Source organism: Hypomesus transpacificus, chromosome 9, assembly GCF_021917145.1.
Source record: "Hypomesus transpacificus isolate Combined female chromosome 9, fHypTra1, whole genome shotgun sequence".
Lineage (NCBI taxonomy): Eukaryota > Metazoa > Chordata > Actinopteri > Osmeriformes > Osmeridae > Hypomesus > Hypomesus transpacificus.
This window is the reverse complement of record NC_061068.1, coordinates 4,247,419-4,262,223: the sequence shown is the minus strand read 5'-3', so window position 1 is coordinate 4,262,223 and position 14,805 is coordinate 4,247,419. Positions and strand designations below refer to the sequence as shown.

Here is a 14,805-nt window from a genome sequence, read left to right as displayed (position 1 = left end):
ACTTCAGCTCCCTTCTCCACATGATGACCTAATAAGTTCCCATGATGCCACATGTTCCCACTGGGCCTGACCTTAACCACAACCTCATAATGAGGGCTGATGGGAGACAGGTTCTCTGTTCCACCTTCAGACTGCACTCTAAGGATCCTGGGAAAGGTCAAAAAGCCCCTCAAGCCCGAGGTAAGAGTGCAGTTACTTTAATAGGCCCAGAGGTTGTATCCCCAACTACCACTCTCTCTCTTTCATTCTCCCTCTTTCTCTCTCTGTCCCTGTGGAACAAGTGTAAAAACAACACTAGTGATGACACTTTGACGTTGAGTCTCTCAACAACAAAAATAACTTTTGAAGTTTACTATTCTTATGTAACATCACAGAGGAAAAGAGAAGACAGACATGAATGATATCAGACCAGGAAGTCTTGTCTGAAGCTGGGTACTATTGGGGGTTTGTTGACCTTAAGTTACCTTATAGGCTAACACCTCCCCAACACAAAGCATCCTTGGTAAAAAACATACCTTAACATCTCTATGTACCACCTGAATTGAATGGATGTCGGCATCTCCTCACCCATAAGCTGTGTCGGTCTGCTGGGTTTGTTGGTGCCATTCTGAGCATTAGAATCTGATACTCAGCCAATAAAATGTGGAATGGAAAGATGCCAGGGACAGTCTAGCCTACCTGTAACCCAGAGAAACGACAGCTAGAACCTGGGTACAGGGAGCCCTGGACCTGGGCCCTGGACCCTGGTACAGCTTGATGTCTGTACACACAAAAGAGGCCAGTCATTAATAGGACACTAGTACAACCACCAGGTATCAATCTCCTCACCCTATAGTCTGGTCTGTCTAGAGATAAATACCCAATACATATTCCAGTCATTTTATAGGATACAGGTTTAATCACTTTATCTTGGACATACATACATCTTGTACAGACTATTTAGTCAATGGATTTACACAAATATTGGCCTGACAATATGGAAGTTTTAGATACTGTACTTGACTGTTTAATACATAATACAATTACAACTAAAAGAGCAGTCCCTTAAAAGTTACCGTGGGAACATTATTTCTGTTTATATAGTATATTATTTAAATTTGTACGTGTTGAAAAGATTTGGCTGAAGGCCTTTTAACATGGTTTGACTGTGTAGGTCTGAGGCCACACTCTGTGCCATGCCAGAGTAGCTTTAGGTGTGAACTTTAACTCACTTGGCTCAACCTCTGGCCTGTAAGTACATAAATTCAAGTTAATGTACACACTAGCATACACATAAACATGCATAAACACACATACACACAGGTAGCCAGGTAGACCCTAGGACCTGCATATTTGTTAAGCCAATACAAACACTCAGACTGACCAGTTCAATTTTAATGTGTGAAGGTCATGAAAATATGATGCTGAAATTCTTTGGTGTATATATTTTACAACCTTGGGAGATGCTTTGGTACTGAAAGAGAAGTGCTACGTTAAATTATGACACTGACACTGAAGCATCAACTTTAAAACGTCTTTCTTAGAGATAGGATCATGTTACCATGGATGCAATGTCTTCATTCTCAAATATTATGACGCACAATCTCTCTCTCCCCCTGTCTCTTGCACTCAAAAAACTATTAATCCCAGGGCTCTTATGAACTATAGACTGAAGGTTACCAGACCTTCACATCCTAGAACTTCACTGGAGGTGAGTACAGCCACACTATACAGGCTGCATCACATGCAGCTGCTTCATATACAACTGCAAATTCAGGGCACTGTTAGCATTGTAAATTAATGTATTGTAAAAATGTATACATTTGAAACCATTTTCAAAATTAGTAGCTATATCACAGTCTCTTCTTTCATTTTCGTTTTTTACTATCTTAAAAGATAATAAAGTTTACATTATTGGAATAATTCTACAAGTTTATGGATTTACTGGCTACCCTTACCTTAACATGTTTTTATTTAACCACTGCCTGACTTGAGTTAGAATGGTCCGGAAGAGCATTCTGGTACTTTTAATTTGAGGTCAAAAGTGTTCTGGTTCGTTTTTGGGGCAAAGTTATGTTCTATTTGATAGGCTACTCTAATGGAACAAGCCTAACATGTGTGGAACATATGCATTTTGATGAACATAGCCTAATGTGCAATTTCTCCATTGCTTCATTTATTTCATCCCAAGACAAGCAATGTCTTTAACCCATGTCCTACAACAATTTTCTCAACTGCTAAAATAACTTACTTGATCTACATCATAACCTAACAAGAAAACCTGTCTCTTTTTGGGGGCAAGTCCTTTTCCCATGGCTTTCCCATTGCTGTCACACATGCACTGCAAATACTAAACGCATTTCTTGGTTGAACTGATACGAATAATTCCCATCACAATAATGTGAACCTTTTCTGGTTTTGAAGGGATTTCTTGGTGTTTTATTTGTATCGTCTGTGATGGAACTTGGAATTTGTATGAGGAAAAATAAGAAAAAGCTTTTGTTTCTGGACATTCATATTCTTGAGGAACACCTTTTCTGCACTGATCATCTTTCATGGAATCATGTTAGGAAAGAAAGAACAGACTGTGATATAAATACTTGTTTTTTATTGATATATATTTGACAACATACAGTATTTCAACAAACGGCACAAACACATGCATGAGGTTTGACTATGGTCATGCATGTTTATGGTTGTAGTCAGTATATAATACAATTGTGTAACTGTCAATAGTGTGTGTTCATTGTTGAGGAAAAAGATTCAGCTTGGACAAATGTGCTCAAGCACAAAATATTTCTCTCTACCTTTTTTCTGGGTATATAGAAAATCTGGTAAAAGAGATGAACTTCTCAGCAGGGGAAAGCAACTTTACGGTTGTCCTGATGCAGCGTGACACGTTTGAAACAGCCTTGACCAAGAACATCATTGTGGTGGCTCTCTGTCTCTCCATCAACTACATCAACAGCATGTTGGTCCACACCTTTACAAAACATCAGGTAAAACAGATACATCCTTTATTTTCCTTTCTCACACTTGTAGATATGTTTACATATATACTGTATATCTTTTTCTACTTTTCTTGTAATGTTTTGTCAATCTTTTGTAACTCCTTCCAGTTGGGATAATATCGCTGGTTTAAGTTTGTGCAATATTACTAATTCAGATTTTACTTTTATTTTTTATTTTTTTATGAACAACAGAAAAACAGGAAAGATCTTAACATTTTATGTGTGACATTTTAAGAACTGAAGAATAAAGTACTGTAGGTTTTCAGATGTGACTGTTTCGGGCATAAAATGTGTTCTCTGTGGTCCACATATAAAGTAAACTGTACTTGAAATAATATCTACAATACATTTAAATTTTCACAACTAACTTTACTTCTGTGTAATCATCGGCTTTTGATGTAATTTTCAAAAATTCTGATGTTTCTTCTCCTTCTTAATCTGGAAAGTGGTGGCTATATAGAACAATTTGTTATAGATTAGGCACAATATGAAGATTTTAATGTTGAAAGTTTCCTTTTGTCACACGGTTTTCCTTTTAGGCAAATAGATCCATTAAGTGCTTATATATCTTTGTAGGTGTTCAACACCAACCCTCGCTACATCCTGTTCATCCACCTGGTGGTTAACGACATGCTACAGCTGACCTTGGCATGCCTCCTCCATGTCCTCAGCTACATTGTGTATACCCTGAATACGTCCCTCTGCTGCTTGCTGTTGGTCTTCTTGATTATCACAAGCTTCAACACACCTGTCAATCTGGCCACCATGGCTATCGAGCGCTACATTGCCGTCTGCAACCCGCTGCGCCACGCCCAGATCTGCACAATCAGACGCACTTATATCGCCATTAGTCTGATCTGGGTCTTTACTGCCATCCCTATCCTATCAGATGTTGCCATCGTCCTTGTTACCGAACCCCTCAGCTTCTTCAGCTCCAGAATTTTCTGCAATCCAGAAGGCTTCTTTCGGTACCCATCCATGATTGAGAGGAATAATATCTCCTATTACGTCTTCCTGTCACTGATGTGGCTTTCTCTGCTTTACACCTACTTAAGCATCATGTTCGCAGCGCGAGCTGCCAGTGGCAATGCCAGGAAGGCCAGAAACACCATCCTGTTGCATGGCCTGCAGCTCCTCCTGTGTATGATCTCCTATGTGCGCGTTCCAGTGGAAGTAGGCCTGCTGTATCTCTTCCCAACCAAGCTGCTGGAGATCAGATTTGCCTCTTACGTGATCGTGCACATCATCCCACGCTTCGTCAGCCCCATCGTGTACGGGTTGAGGGACCAGACCTTCCGGAAGCATCTCAAGGGGTACCTGCTGTGCAGGGTGAATGCCAGCACCTACCCACGTAATGACACTCTCTTTAAGATCAGTAGCAGAAAGAAAAGGCCTCTGTAAGTGAGAGGGCTCTTACTGCTGACCTGCAGAGGTGATGGTTCAGTCACAGTTTCTTTCAGTTCAGAAATCTTACAAGCAATTTTAGAAACACATTTTATTTTAGTCACCGTAGTTTGTATTTACAAATTGCAGCAACCTGATGAAACTTACCTGACCACTGTTCAGCCCACACACAATACAAAATCATTCTTTGTAGGATGCCTTTAATGTTACCTGAGAATTAGCCTGGTTCTCAGCTTACAGTGCTTTGGTCTGGTTAGACAAACCAAGTTTGAACCACGTTGTGTAACAATCACATATGTGAAACCAGCATATGACTGCCATCATAAAAATTTTTAAGTGTCATTCTCTTCATTTTATATTGCTTCTTTAGACACAATAAAATATTTGTGTGTTTTCTGAGGTGGTGGTGATATATTTGATAAATTGAGGCAGGTCATTGAGTACAGTAAACCATACATAAAGTAAATGCATACAGATCAACTCACTTACTATTGAAGATAAAATGTTAAATATAATCATGCAGACAGTTATGTTAGCTGCATAAAATGCATAAAATCTTGTTTGTATCCCAGTGTGAACATTTCTTGACCTTGGGGAAGGGTTATCATTCTAGCCAATCAAATGCTCTTGTTTTTGCTCATACAATGAGCCTAACATGGCTTCATTCTCAAATATTATGATGCACACTGTCTCTCTCCCTGTTTCTTGCACTCAAAAAACAACCAATCCCAGGGTTCTAATCAAAATTCATAAACTTAAGACTGAAAGAAAGGTTACCAGACCGTCACATTGAAGAACTTCACTGGAGGTGACTACAGCCACACTATACAAGCTGCATCACATGCAACTGCTTCATATACTGCAAATGCATGGCACTCTTAGCTTTGTAAATAAATGTATTGTAAAACGTATGAATTATAAACAATGTTTAAACCATTGTTTTACTATCTTCAAAGATAACCAAGTTAACATTAATGTAACAAAACTACAAGTTTAAGGATTTACTGGCTATCCTTATCTTAACATGTTTTTATTTAACCACTGCATGACTTGGCTTAGAATGGTCCGGAAGAGCGTTCTGGTCCTTTTAATTTGAGGTTAAAAGTATTCTGGTTCCTTTTTGGGGCAAAAGAGCCGTCTGTTCTATTCGATAGGCTACTTAAATGGAACAAGCCTTATTAACACTTGCATTTTGACAACACTTGCACTTGCACATAGACTGATCTGCAATTTCTCCATTCATGCATTTATTTAATCCCAAAACAAACATTGCATTCAGCCCATGTCCTACAACAATCTTCTCAACTGCTTAAATAACTAAAATATACTCGATCTGCATCATAATCTAACAAGCTAAGCAGTTTGTTTTTTTACGGGGAAAAAAGGCTGTCCTTTTCCCATTGCTGTGACACACGCACTGCAAATACTTAACACATTTCTTAGCTGAGCTGATACAAATCATTCCCATCAAAGTAATGTGAACCTTTTCTGGTTTTGAAGTGATCTATTGGTGCTTTATTTGTACAGCTGATTGTACTTGGAATTTGTAAAGGAAAAAATATGAAAGGCTTTTGTTTTTGGACTTTCATACTCTTGAGGAACACTTTTTCTGTGCTGACCATCTTTCATGGAATCATGTAAAGAAAGAAAGAACAAAATGTGATATAGCAACTCATTTTTTATTTGTATATAATTTACAACCTACAGTATATCAACAAACGGCACAGACACACACATGGGTTTGACTATGTTAGGGCATGTTTATGGTTGTAGTCAGTATATAATACAATTGTGTAACTATTAATTGTGTGTGTTCATTGTTGAGGAAAAAGATTCAGCTTGGACAAATGTGGTCAAGAAACTGAGAAAAAATTATCTTTACCTTTTTTCCGGTTATCTAGAAAATCAGTTAAAAGAGATGAACTTCTCAACAGGGGAAAGCAACTTTACTGTTGTCCTGATGCAGCGTGACACGTTTGAAACAGCCTTGACCAAGAACATCATTGTGGTGGCTCTCTGTCTCTCCATCAACTACATCAACAGCACGCTGGTCCACACCTTTACAAAACATGAGGTAAAACAGATACATCCTTTACTTCCCTTTCTCCATCTTTTATGCATTTTAACATTTTTATAATTTTTTACTGACCTTGTTATATTTTGTCAATCAATTTTCTCCTGCCAGTTGAGAAAATACAGCTTGTTTAAATTGGTGCAATGTTACTAGTTCTGGGAATTTTGTATTATTTTTTTAAGGTTTCTTGAATTAAAGATTTTATAAATGTAATGTTAAAAACTGAAGAATCAAGTACAAGTAAAGTACTGTAGGTTTTCAGATGACACTCTCTCAAAGAAAGATGTGTTCAATGTGGTCCACATATGAAGTAAACTTTTTCTTGAACTAATATCTACAATGAATTTCCATTTTCACAACAGTACATCTGTGTCATCATCAGCTTTTGATGTAAGCTTTCACATTTCTGATGTCTCTCCTGCACCCTACTCTGGAAAGCAGTGGGTATATAGAAGTATTTGTTATATAAGAGCCACATTGTGAAAACTTTAAGGTTGAAAGTTTCCTTTTTTCAGGTGGTATTCCATTAATACAAACAGATCCATAACGTGCTTATTTATCTCTGTAGGTGTTCAACACCAACCCTCGCTACATCCTGTTCATCCACCTGGTGGTTAACGACATGCTACAGCTGACCATGGCATGCCTCCTCTATGTCCTCAGCTACATCGTGTTCACCCTGAATGTGTCCTTCTGCTGCTTGCTGTTGGTCATCACAATCTTCACAAGCTTCAACACACCTGTCAATCTGGCCACCATGGCTATCGAACGCTACATCGCTGTCTGCATCCCTTTGCGCCACACCCAGATCTGCACCGTCCAACGCACGTACATCACCATTAGTCTGATCTGGGTCTTGACTGCCCTCCCTATCCTACCAGATGTTTTCATCCTAGTTGCTAATGAACCCCTCAGCTTCTTCAGCTCCAGGATCTTCTGCAATCGAGAAGGCCTCTTCCGGTACCCATCCATGATTGAGAGGAAAAACTCTTCCCATTATGTCTTCCTGGCACTGGTGTGGCTCACTCTGCTGTACACCTACTTAAGCATCATGTTCGCAGCGCGAGCTGCCAGTGGCGATGCCAGAAAGGCCAGAAACACCATCCTGTTGCATGGCCTGCAGCTCCTCCTGTGTATGATCTCCTATGTGCGTGCTGCACTGGAAGGAGGCCTGCTGTATCTCTTCCCAATTAAACTGCTGGAGATCAGATTCTTCTCCTACGTGATCCTACAGATCATCCCACGCTTCATCAGCCCCATCGTGTACGGGATGAGGGACCAGACCTTCCGGAAGCATCTCAAGGGTTATCTGCTGTGCAGGGTGAATGCCAGCACCTACCCACATAATGACAATCTCTTTAAGATCAGTGGCGGAGAGAAAAGGTCTCTGTAAGTGAGAAGGTGCTTACTGCCGACCTGCAGAAGTGAGGGTTCAGTCACAGTTTCTTTCAGTTCAGAAATCTTACAAGCAATTTTCGATTTTTATTTTTATTTTTTGTCACCGTAATTTGAATTTAGAAATTGCAGTAACCTGATGAAACTTTCTTGACCCCTTTTCAGCCCACACACAATACAAAATCATTCCCTGTAGGGTGCTTTTAATGTTACCTGAGAATTAGCCTGGATCTAAGCTTACAGTGCTTTGGTTTGGTTTGGTTAGACAAACCGAGTTTGAACCACGTTGTGTAACAATCACATATGTGCAACCAGTATATGAATGCCATCAGAAAAATTGTCAAGTGTCATTCTCTTGATTGTATGTTGCTGTTTTAGACACAATAAAATATTTTTGCTCATTTTCTGAGGTGGAGGTGATAAATGTGATTAATTGAGGCAGGTCATTAAGTACAGTAAACCATACTTAAAGTTAACTCATACAGATCAACTCACTTACTATTGAAGATAAAGTGTTAAAAATGCATAAAATCCCTGTTTGTTTGTATCCCAGTGTGAACATTTGTTGACCTTGGGGAAGGGTTCTCATTCGGGCCAATAAAATGCTGTTGTTATTGCTTATACAATAAGCTTAACATGGCTTAATTCTCAAATATTATGATGCACACACTCTCTCTCTCTCTTCCTGTTTCTTGCACTCAAAAAACAATCAATCCCAGGGCTCTAATCAAAATACATAAACTTAAGACTGAAAGAAAGGTTACCAGACCGTCACATTGAAGAACTTCACTGGAGGTGAGTACAGCCACACTATACAAGCTGCATCACATGCAACGGCTTCATATACAGACACATGCATGGCACTCTTAGCCTTGTAAATGAATATATTGTAAAATGTATACATTATAAACAACTTAAACAGACAAACCATTTTTTTAAATATCTTCAGAGATAATCAAGTTAACATTAATTTGACAATACTTTAAGTTTAAGAATTTACTGGCTATCCTTATCTTAACATGTTTTTATTTAACTACCGCTTGACTTGAGTTAGAATGGTCTGGAAGAGCATTCTGGTCCTTTTAATTTGAGGTTAAAAGTATTCTGGTTCCTTTTTGGGCCATAAGAGCCGTCTGTTATATTTGATAGGCTACTTTAATAAAACAATCCTTATTAGCACATGCATTTTGATGAACATAGCCTAATGTGCAATTTCTTCATTCATGCATTCATTTAATCCCAAGACAAGCATTGCATTTATCCCAGGTCTTACAGCAATTTGATCAATTGCTTAAATAACTAGAATCTAATCGATCTACATCATAATCTAACAAGCTAAACAGTTTGTTTTTTTAGGGCAAAAAAGGCTGTCCTTTTCCCATTGCTGTGACACACGCACTGCAATAACACATTTCTTAGTTGAGCTGATACAAATCATTCCCATCAAAGAAATGTGAACCTTTTCTGGTTTGAAGTGATTTCCTGGTGTTTTATCTGTATAGCCTTTTGTACTTGGAATTTGTATAGGGAAAAATATGAAAGGCTTTTGTTTTTGGACTTTCATACTCTTGAGGAACACTTTTTCTCATCACCTTAATGGAATCATGTAAAGAAAGAAAGAACAGACTGTGATATAGCTACTCATTTTTTATTTGTATATATTTTACAATATATAGTATATCAACAAACGCCACAGACACATACATGGGGTTTGACAATGTTAGGGCATGTTTATGGTTGTAGTCAGTATATAATACAATTGTGTAACTATTAATTGTGTGCGTTCATTGTTGAGGAAAAAGATTCAGCTTGGACAAATGTGGTCAAGAAACTGAGAAAAAATATATATTTTCTTTTTCTCTGGGTATCTAGAAAATCAGGTAAAAGAGATGAACTTCTCAACAGGGGAAAGCAACTTTACTGTTGTCCTGATGCAGCGTGACACGTTTGAAACAGCCTTGACCAAGAACATCATCGTGGTGGCTCTCTGTCTCTCCATCAACTACATCAACAGCATGTTGGTCCACACCTTTACAAAACATCAGGTACAAACAGATACATAATGTACTTCAATTTCTCCATCTTTTAGGCATCTTTACCTATTTTTAATTAAAAAAAAATATGTTAAGTGACTTAACATATTCCGTGACTTTTCCAGGTTGAGAAAATACATCTGGTTTTAGTTATTAGTTTGCAATGTTACTAGTGAAAAAAACATTTGATGTTTCTTGGAGGAATACAACTGAGCAGAACAACAGGAAAGAGCTTAAACATTGTATATGTGTAAATTTAAGAACTGAAGAATAAAGTATAAGTACTGTAGGTTTTCAGATGTGACTGTTTCAGGGATAAGATGTGTTAATTGTTGTCCACATATAAAGTAAACTGTACTTGAACTAATATCTACAATTAATTTCCATTTTCACAACTGTACATCTGTGTCATCATCGGCTTTTCATGCAATTAAAAAAATGTCTGATGTTTCTTCTCCAGACTCGGCTCCAGAATGAATTCAATGGGGGGGGGCATTTTTTTCACAAGGGCGTCACGCGTTTACAAAGCATGTATGAGAGCCATAATAATAGCAGACCTGCATATTCTGCTGGAAAGTGTAGTTATCTTGATATTTAATTTATAGCCAATGCCAGTATTTCTTATTCATACTTTAAGAAAATAATTTTTTGAGGGGGCACAGCATTCCATTTGGGGGGGCATTGCCGACCCTGCTCTTCTCCACCCTACTCTGGAAAGCAGTGGATATATTGAACAATTTGTTATAAAATAGGCACATTGTGAAGACTTGAAAGTTCCCTTTTTTCAGGTGGTTTTCCATTAATACAAATACATCCACATTATTTATCTCCGTAGGTGTTCAACACCAACCCTCGCTACATCCTGTTCATCCACCTGGTGGTTAACGACATGCTACAGCTGACCTTGGCCTGCCTCCTCCATGTCCTGAGCTACATCGTGTTCACCCTGAATGTGTCCTTCTGCTGCTTCCTATTGGTCACCGCTATCTTCACAACCTTCAACACACCTGTCAATCTAGCCACCATGGCTATAGAGCGCTATTTCGCTGTATGCATCCCGCTGCACCACGCCCAGATCTGCACCGTCCGACGCACCTACATGGTCATCGGTCTGATGTGGGCGGTGAGTGCTATCCCTATCCTAAAAGAAGTCTTCACCCTGCTTACTACTGAACCACTCAGCTTCTTAAACACCAGGATCTTCTGCCTGCGAGAGAATGTCTTCAAGAGTACCACCATGAGCGAGAACCAGTACATCCCCCATTACGTCTACCTGGCACTGGTGTGGCTCACTCTGCTTTACACCTACTTAAGCATCATGTTCGCCGCACGAGCCGCCAGTGGCGATGCCAGGAAGGCCAGAAACACCATCCTGTTGCATGGCCTGCAGCTCCTCCTGTGTATGATCTCCTATGTGCGTGTTCCAGTGGAAGTAGGCCTGCTGTATCTCTTCCCAACTAAACTGCTGGAGATCAGATTTGCCACTTACGTGATCGTGCAGATCATCCCACGCTTCGTCAGCCCCATCGTGTACGGGTTGAGGGACCAGACCTTCCGGAAGCATCTCAAGGGGTACCTGCTGTGCAGGGTGAATGCCAGCACCTACCCACGTAATGACACTCTCTTTAAGATCAGTGGCAGAGAGAAAAGGCCTCTGTAAGTGAGAGGGTGCTTACTGCTGACCTGCAGAGGTGAGGGTTCAGTCACAGTTTCTTTCAGTTCAGAAATCTTACAAGCTATTTTAGAAACAATTTTCATTTTATTTTAGTCACTCTAGTTTGTATTTTACAGATTGCAGCAACCTGATGAAACTTACCTGACCACTGTTCAGCCCACACACAAAACAAAATCATTCCCTGTAGGGTGCCTTTAATGTTACCTGAGAATAAGCCTGGTTCTCATCTTACAGTGCTTTGGTCTGGTTAGACAAACAGAGTTTGAACCACGTTGTGTAACAATCACATATGTGCAACCAGCATATGAATGCCATCATAAAAATTCTCAAGTGTCATTCTCTTGATTGTCTGTTGCTTTTTTAGACACAATAAATTATTTTTGCCCATTTTCTGAGGTGGTGGTGTTAATGAGTGTATTTAATTGAGGCAGGTCATTAAGTACAGTAAACCATACTCAAATATCACGATGCACACTCTCTCTCCCTGTTTTTTGCACAAAAAAAAAAACAATCCCAGGGTTCTAATCAAAATACATAAACTTAAGACTGAAAGAAAGGTTACCAGACCTTCACATTGTAAAACCTCACTGGAGGTGAGTACAGCCACACTATACAAGCTGCATCACATGCAATTGCTTCACATACTGCAAATGCATGTCACTGTTAGCTTTGTAAATTGATATATCGTAAAATGTATACATAATAAACAATTTAAACAAACAAACCATTTTTTATACTATCTTCAAAGATAAACAAGTTAACATTAATGTAACAATACTACAAGTTTAAGGATTTACTGGTTATCCTTATCTTAACATGTTTTTATTTAACCACCGCTTGACTTGATTTAGAATGGTCCGGAAGAGCATTCTGGTACTTTTACTTTTAGATAAAAAGTGTTCCGGTTCCTTTTTGGGGCAAAAGAGCCGTCTGTTCTATTTGTTGGGCTACATTAATGGAACAATCCTCATTAACATATGCATTTTGATGAACATAGCCTAATGTGTAATTTCTCCATTGCTTCATTTATTTCATCCCAAGACATGCATTGTATATAACCCATGTCCTACAACAATTTTCTCAACTGCTAAAATAACGGGAGTCTACTTGATTTACATCATAACATACATTTTGGGGTGCAATTTTCCCATTGCTGTCACAGGAACTTCAAATACTAAACTAATTTCTTAGTTGAGCTGATACAAATCATTCCCATCACAGTAATGTGAACCTTTTCTGGTTTTGAAATGATTTCCTGGTGTTTCATTTGTATTTTCTGATAGGACTAAGAATTTGTATAGGGAAAATAAGAAAGGCTTTTGTTTCTGGACATTCATGCTCTTGAGAAACACTTTTTTCTGCACTGATCGTCTTTCATGGAATCATGTTAGGAAAGAAAGAACAGACTGTGATAAATCCACGTGTTTTCTATTGGGAGATATTTTACAGCATACAATATATCAACAAACGGCACAAACACATACATGAGGTTTGACTATGTTCGGGCATGTTTATGGTTGTAGTCAGTAATACAATTGTGCTACTATTAATTGTGTGTGTTCATTGTTGAGAAAAAAGATTCAGCTTGGACAAATGTGCTCGAGCACAAAAAGTGTATCTTTACCTTTTTGGGGGGTATTTAGAAAATCAGGTCAAAGAGATGAACTTCTCAGCAGGAGAAAGCAACTTTACTGTTGTCCTGAAGGAGCGTGACACGTTTGAAACAGCCTTGACCAAGAACATCATTGTGGTGGCTCTCTGTCTCTCCATCAACTACATCAACAGCATGTTGGTCCACACCTTTACAAAACATCAGGTAAAACAGATACATCCTTTACTTCCCTTTCTCCATCTTTTATGCATTTTAACATTTTAATAATTTTTACAGTTCTTGTTATTTTTTGTCAATTTTCTCCGGCCAGTTGAGAAAATACAGCTGGTTTAAATGGGTGCAATGTCACTAGTTCTGTGAATTTGTATTATTTTTTTTTAGTTTCTTGAATGAAACATTTTATAAGTGTAATTTTAAAAACTGAAGAATAAAGTACAAGTAAAGTACTGTAGGTTTTCAGATGTGACTGTCTCAAGGAAAAGATGTGTTCACTGTGGTCCACATATAAAGTAAACCGTACTTAATCTATTTTCTACAATGAATTTTCATTTTCACAACTGTACATCTGTGTCATAATCAACTTTTGATGTAATTTTCCAAATTTCTGATGTCTCTTCTGCACCCTACTCTGAAAAGTGGTGGCTATATATAACTATTTGTTATAGAATAGGCACATTGTGACAACTTTAAGGTTGAAAGTTTCCTTTGGTCAGATGGTTTTCCTTTAATGCAAATAGATCCATAACATGCTTATTTATCTCTGTAGATGTTCAAAACCAACCCTCGCTACATCCTGTTCATCCACCTGGTGGTTAACGACATTCTACAGCTGACCTTGGCATGCCTCCTCCATGTCCTCAGCTACATCCCGTTCACCCTGAATGTGTCCTTCTGCTGCTTCCTATTGGTCACCGCAATCTTCACAACCTTCAACACACCTGTCAATCTAGCCACCATGGCTATAGAGCGCTACATCGCTGTCTGCATCCCGCTGCGCCACGCCCAGATCTGCACCGTCCAACGCACCTACATCACCATTAGTCTGATCTGGGTCTTGACTGCCCTCCCTATCCTGCCAGATGTTTTCATCCTAGTTGCTAATGAACCCATCAGCTTCTTCAGCTCCAGGATTTTCTGCCATCTAGAAAACCTCTTCCGGTACCCATTCATGATTGAGAGGAATAATGCTTCTCTTCACGTCTTCCTGGCACTGGTGTGGCTCACTCTGCTTTACACCTACTTAAGCATCATGTTTGCAGCGCGAGCCGCGAGTGGCGATGCCAGGAAGGCCAGAAACACCATCCTGTTGCATGGCCTGCAGCTCCTCCTGTGTATGTTAACCTACGTGCACTCCCTTCTGCAGTCAAGACTACTCCAGATCTTTCCAACCAAACTGCTTGACATCAGATTTGCCTCTTATGTGATCGTGCAGATCATCCCACGCTTCATCAGCCCCATCGTGTACGGGTTGAGGGACCAGACCTTCCGGAAGCATCTCATCGGTTATCTGCTGTGCAGGGTGAATGCCAGCACCTACCCAAATAATGACACTCTCTTTAAGATGAGTGGCAGAGAGAAAAGGCTTCTGTAAGTGAGAGGGTGTTTACTGCTGACCTGCAGAG

General features: G+C 39.2%; 4 protein-coding genes across 4 annotated transcripts; all 4 read left to right on the top strand.

Moving 5' to 3' along the window:
* The first annotated feature begins 2,822 nt into the window (after positions 1-2,822).
* LOC124471920 (odorant receptor 131-2-like) lies at positions 2,823-4,391 on the top strand. The gene is made up of 2 exons (XM_047026584.1): positions 2,823-2,978; positions 3,567-4,391. The coding sequence occupies exons 1-2, from the start codon at positions 2,823-2,825 to the stop codon at positions 4,389-4,391; spliced, it is 981 nt and encodes a 326-aa protein (XP_046882540.1).
* A 1,921-nt stretch (positions 4,392-6,312) lies between these two features.
* On the top strand, positions 6,313-7,861 carry LOC124471916 (odorant receptor 131-2-like). Its single transcript, XM_047026580.1, has 2 exons — positions 6,313-6,468; positions 7,037-7,861. The coding sequence occupies exons 1-2, from the start codon at positions 6,313-6,315 to the stop codon at positions 7,859-7,861; spliced, it is 981 nt and encodes a 326-aa protein (XP_046882536.1).
* Positions 7,862-9,742: 1,881 nt separating this feature from the next.
* Positions 9,743-11,556, top strand: LOC124471915 (odorant receptor 131-2-like). The gene is made up of 2 exons (XM_047026579.1): positions 9,743-9,908; positions 10,732-11,556. Exons 1-2 carry the CDS (start codon positions 9,753-9,755, stop codon positions 11,554-11,556), a joined length of 981 nt encoding a protein of 326 aa, XP_046882535.1. The 5' UTR covers positions 9,743-9,752.
* A 1,675-nt stretch (positions 11,557-13,231) lies between these two features.
* LOC124471914 (odorant receptor 131-2-like) lies at positions 13,232-14,774 on the top strand. Its single transcript, XM_047026577.1, has 2 exons — positions 13,232-13,387; positions 13,950-14,774. The coding sequence occupies exons 1-2, from the start codon at positions 13,232-13,234 to the stop codon at positions 14,772-14,774; spliced, it is 981 nt and encodes a 326-aa protein (XP_046882533.1).
* Positions 14,775-14,805: the final 31 nt, after the last annotated feature.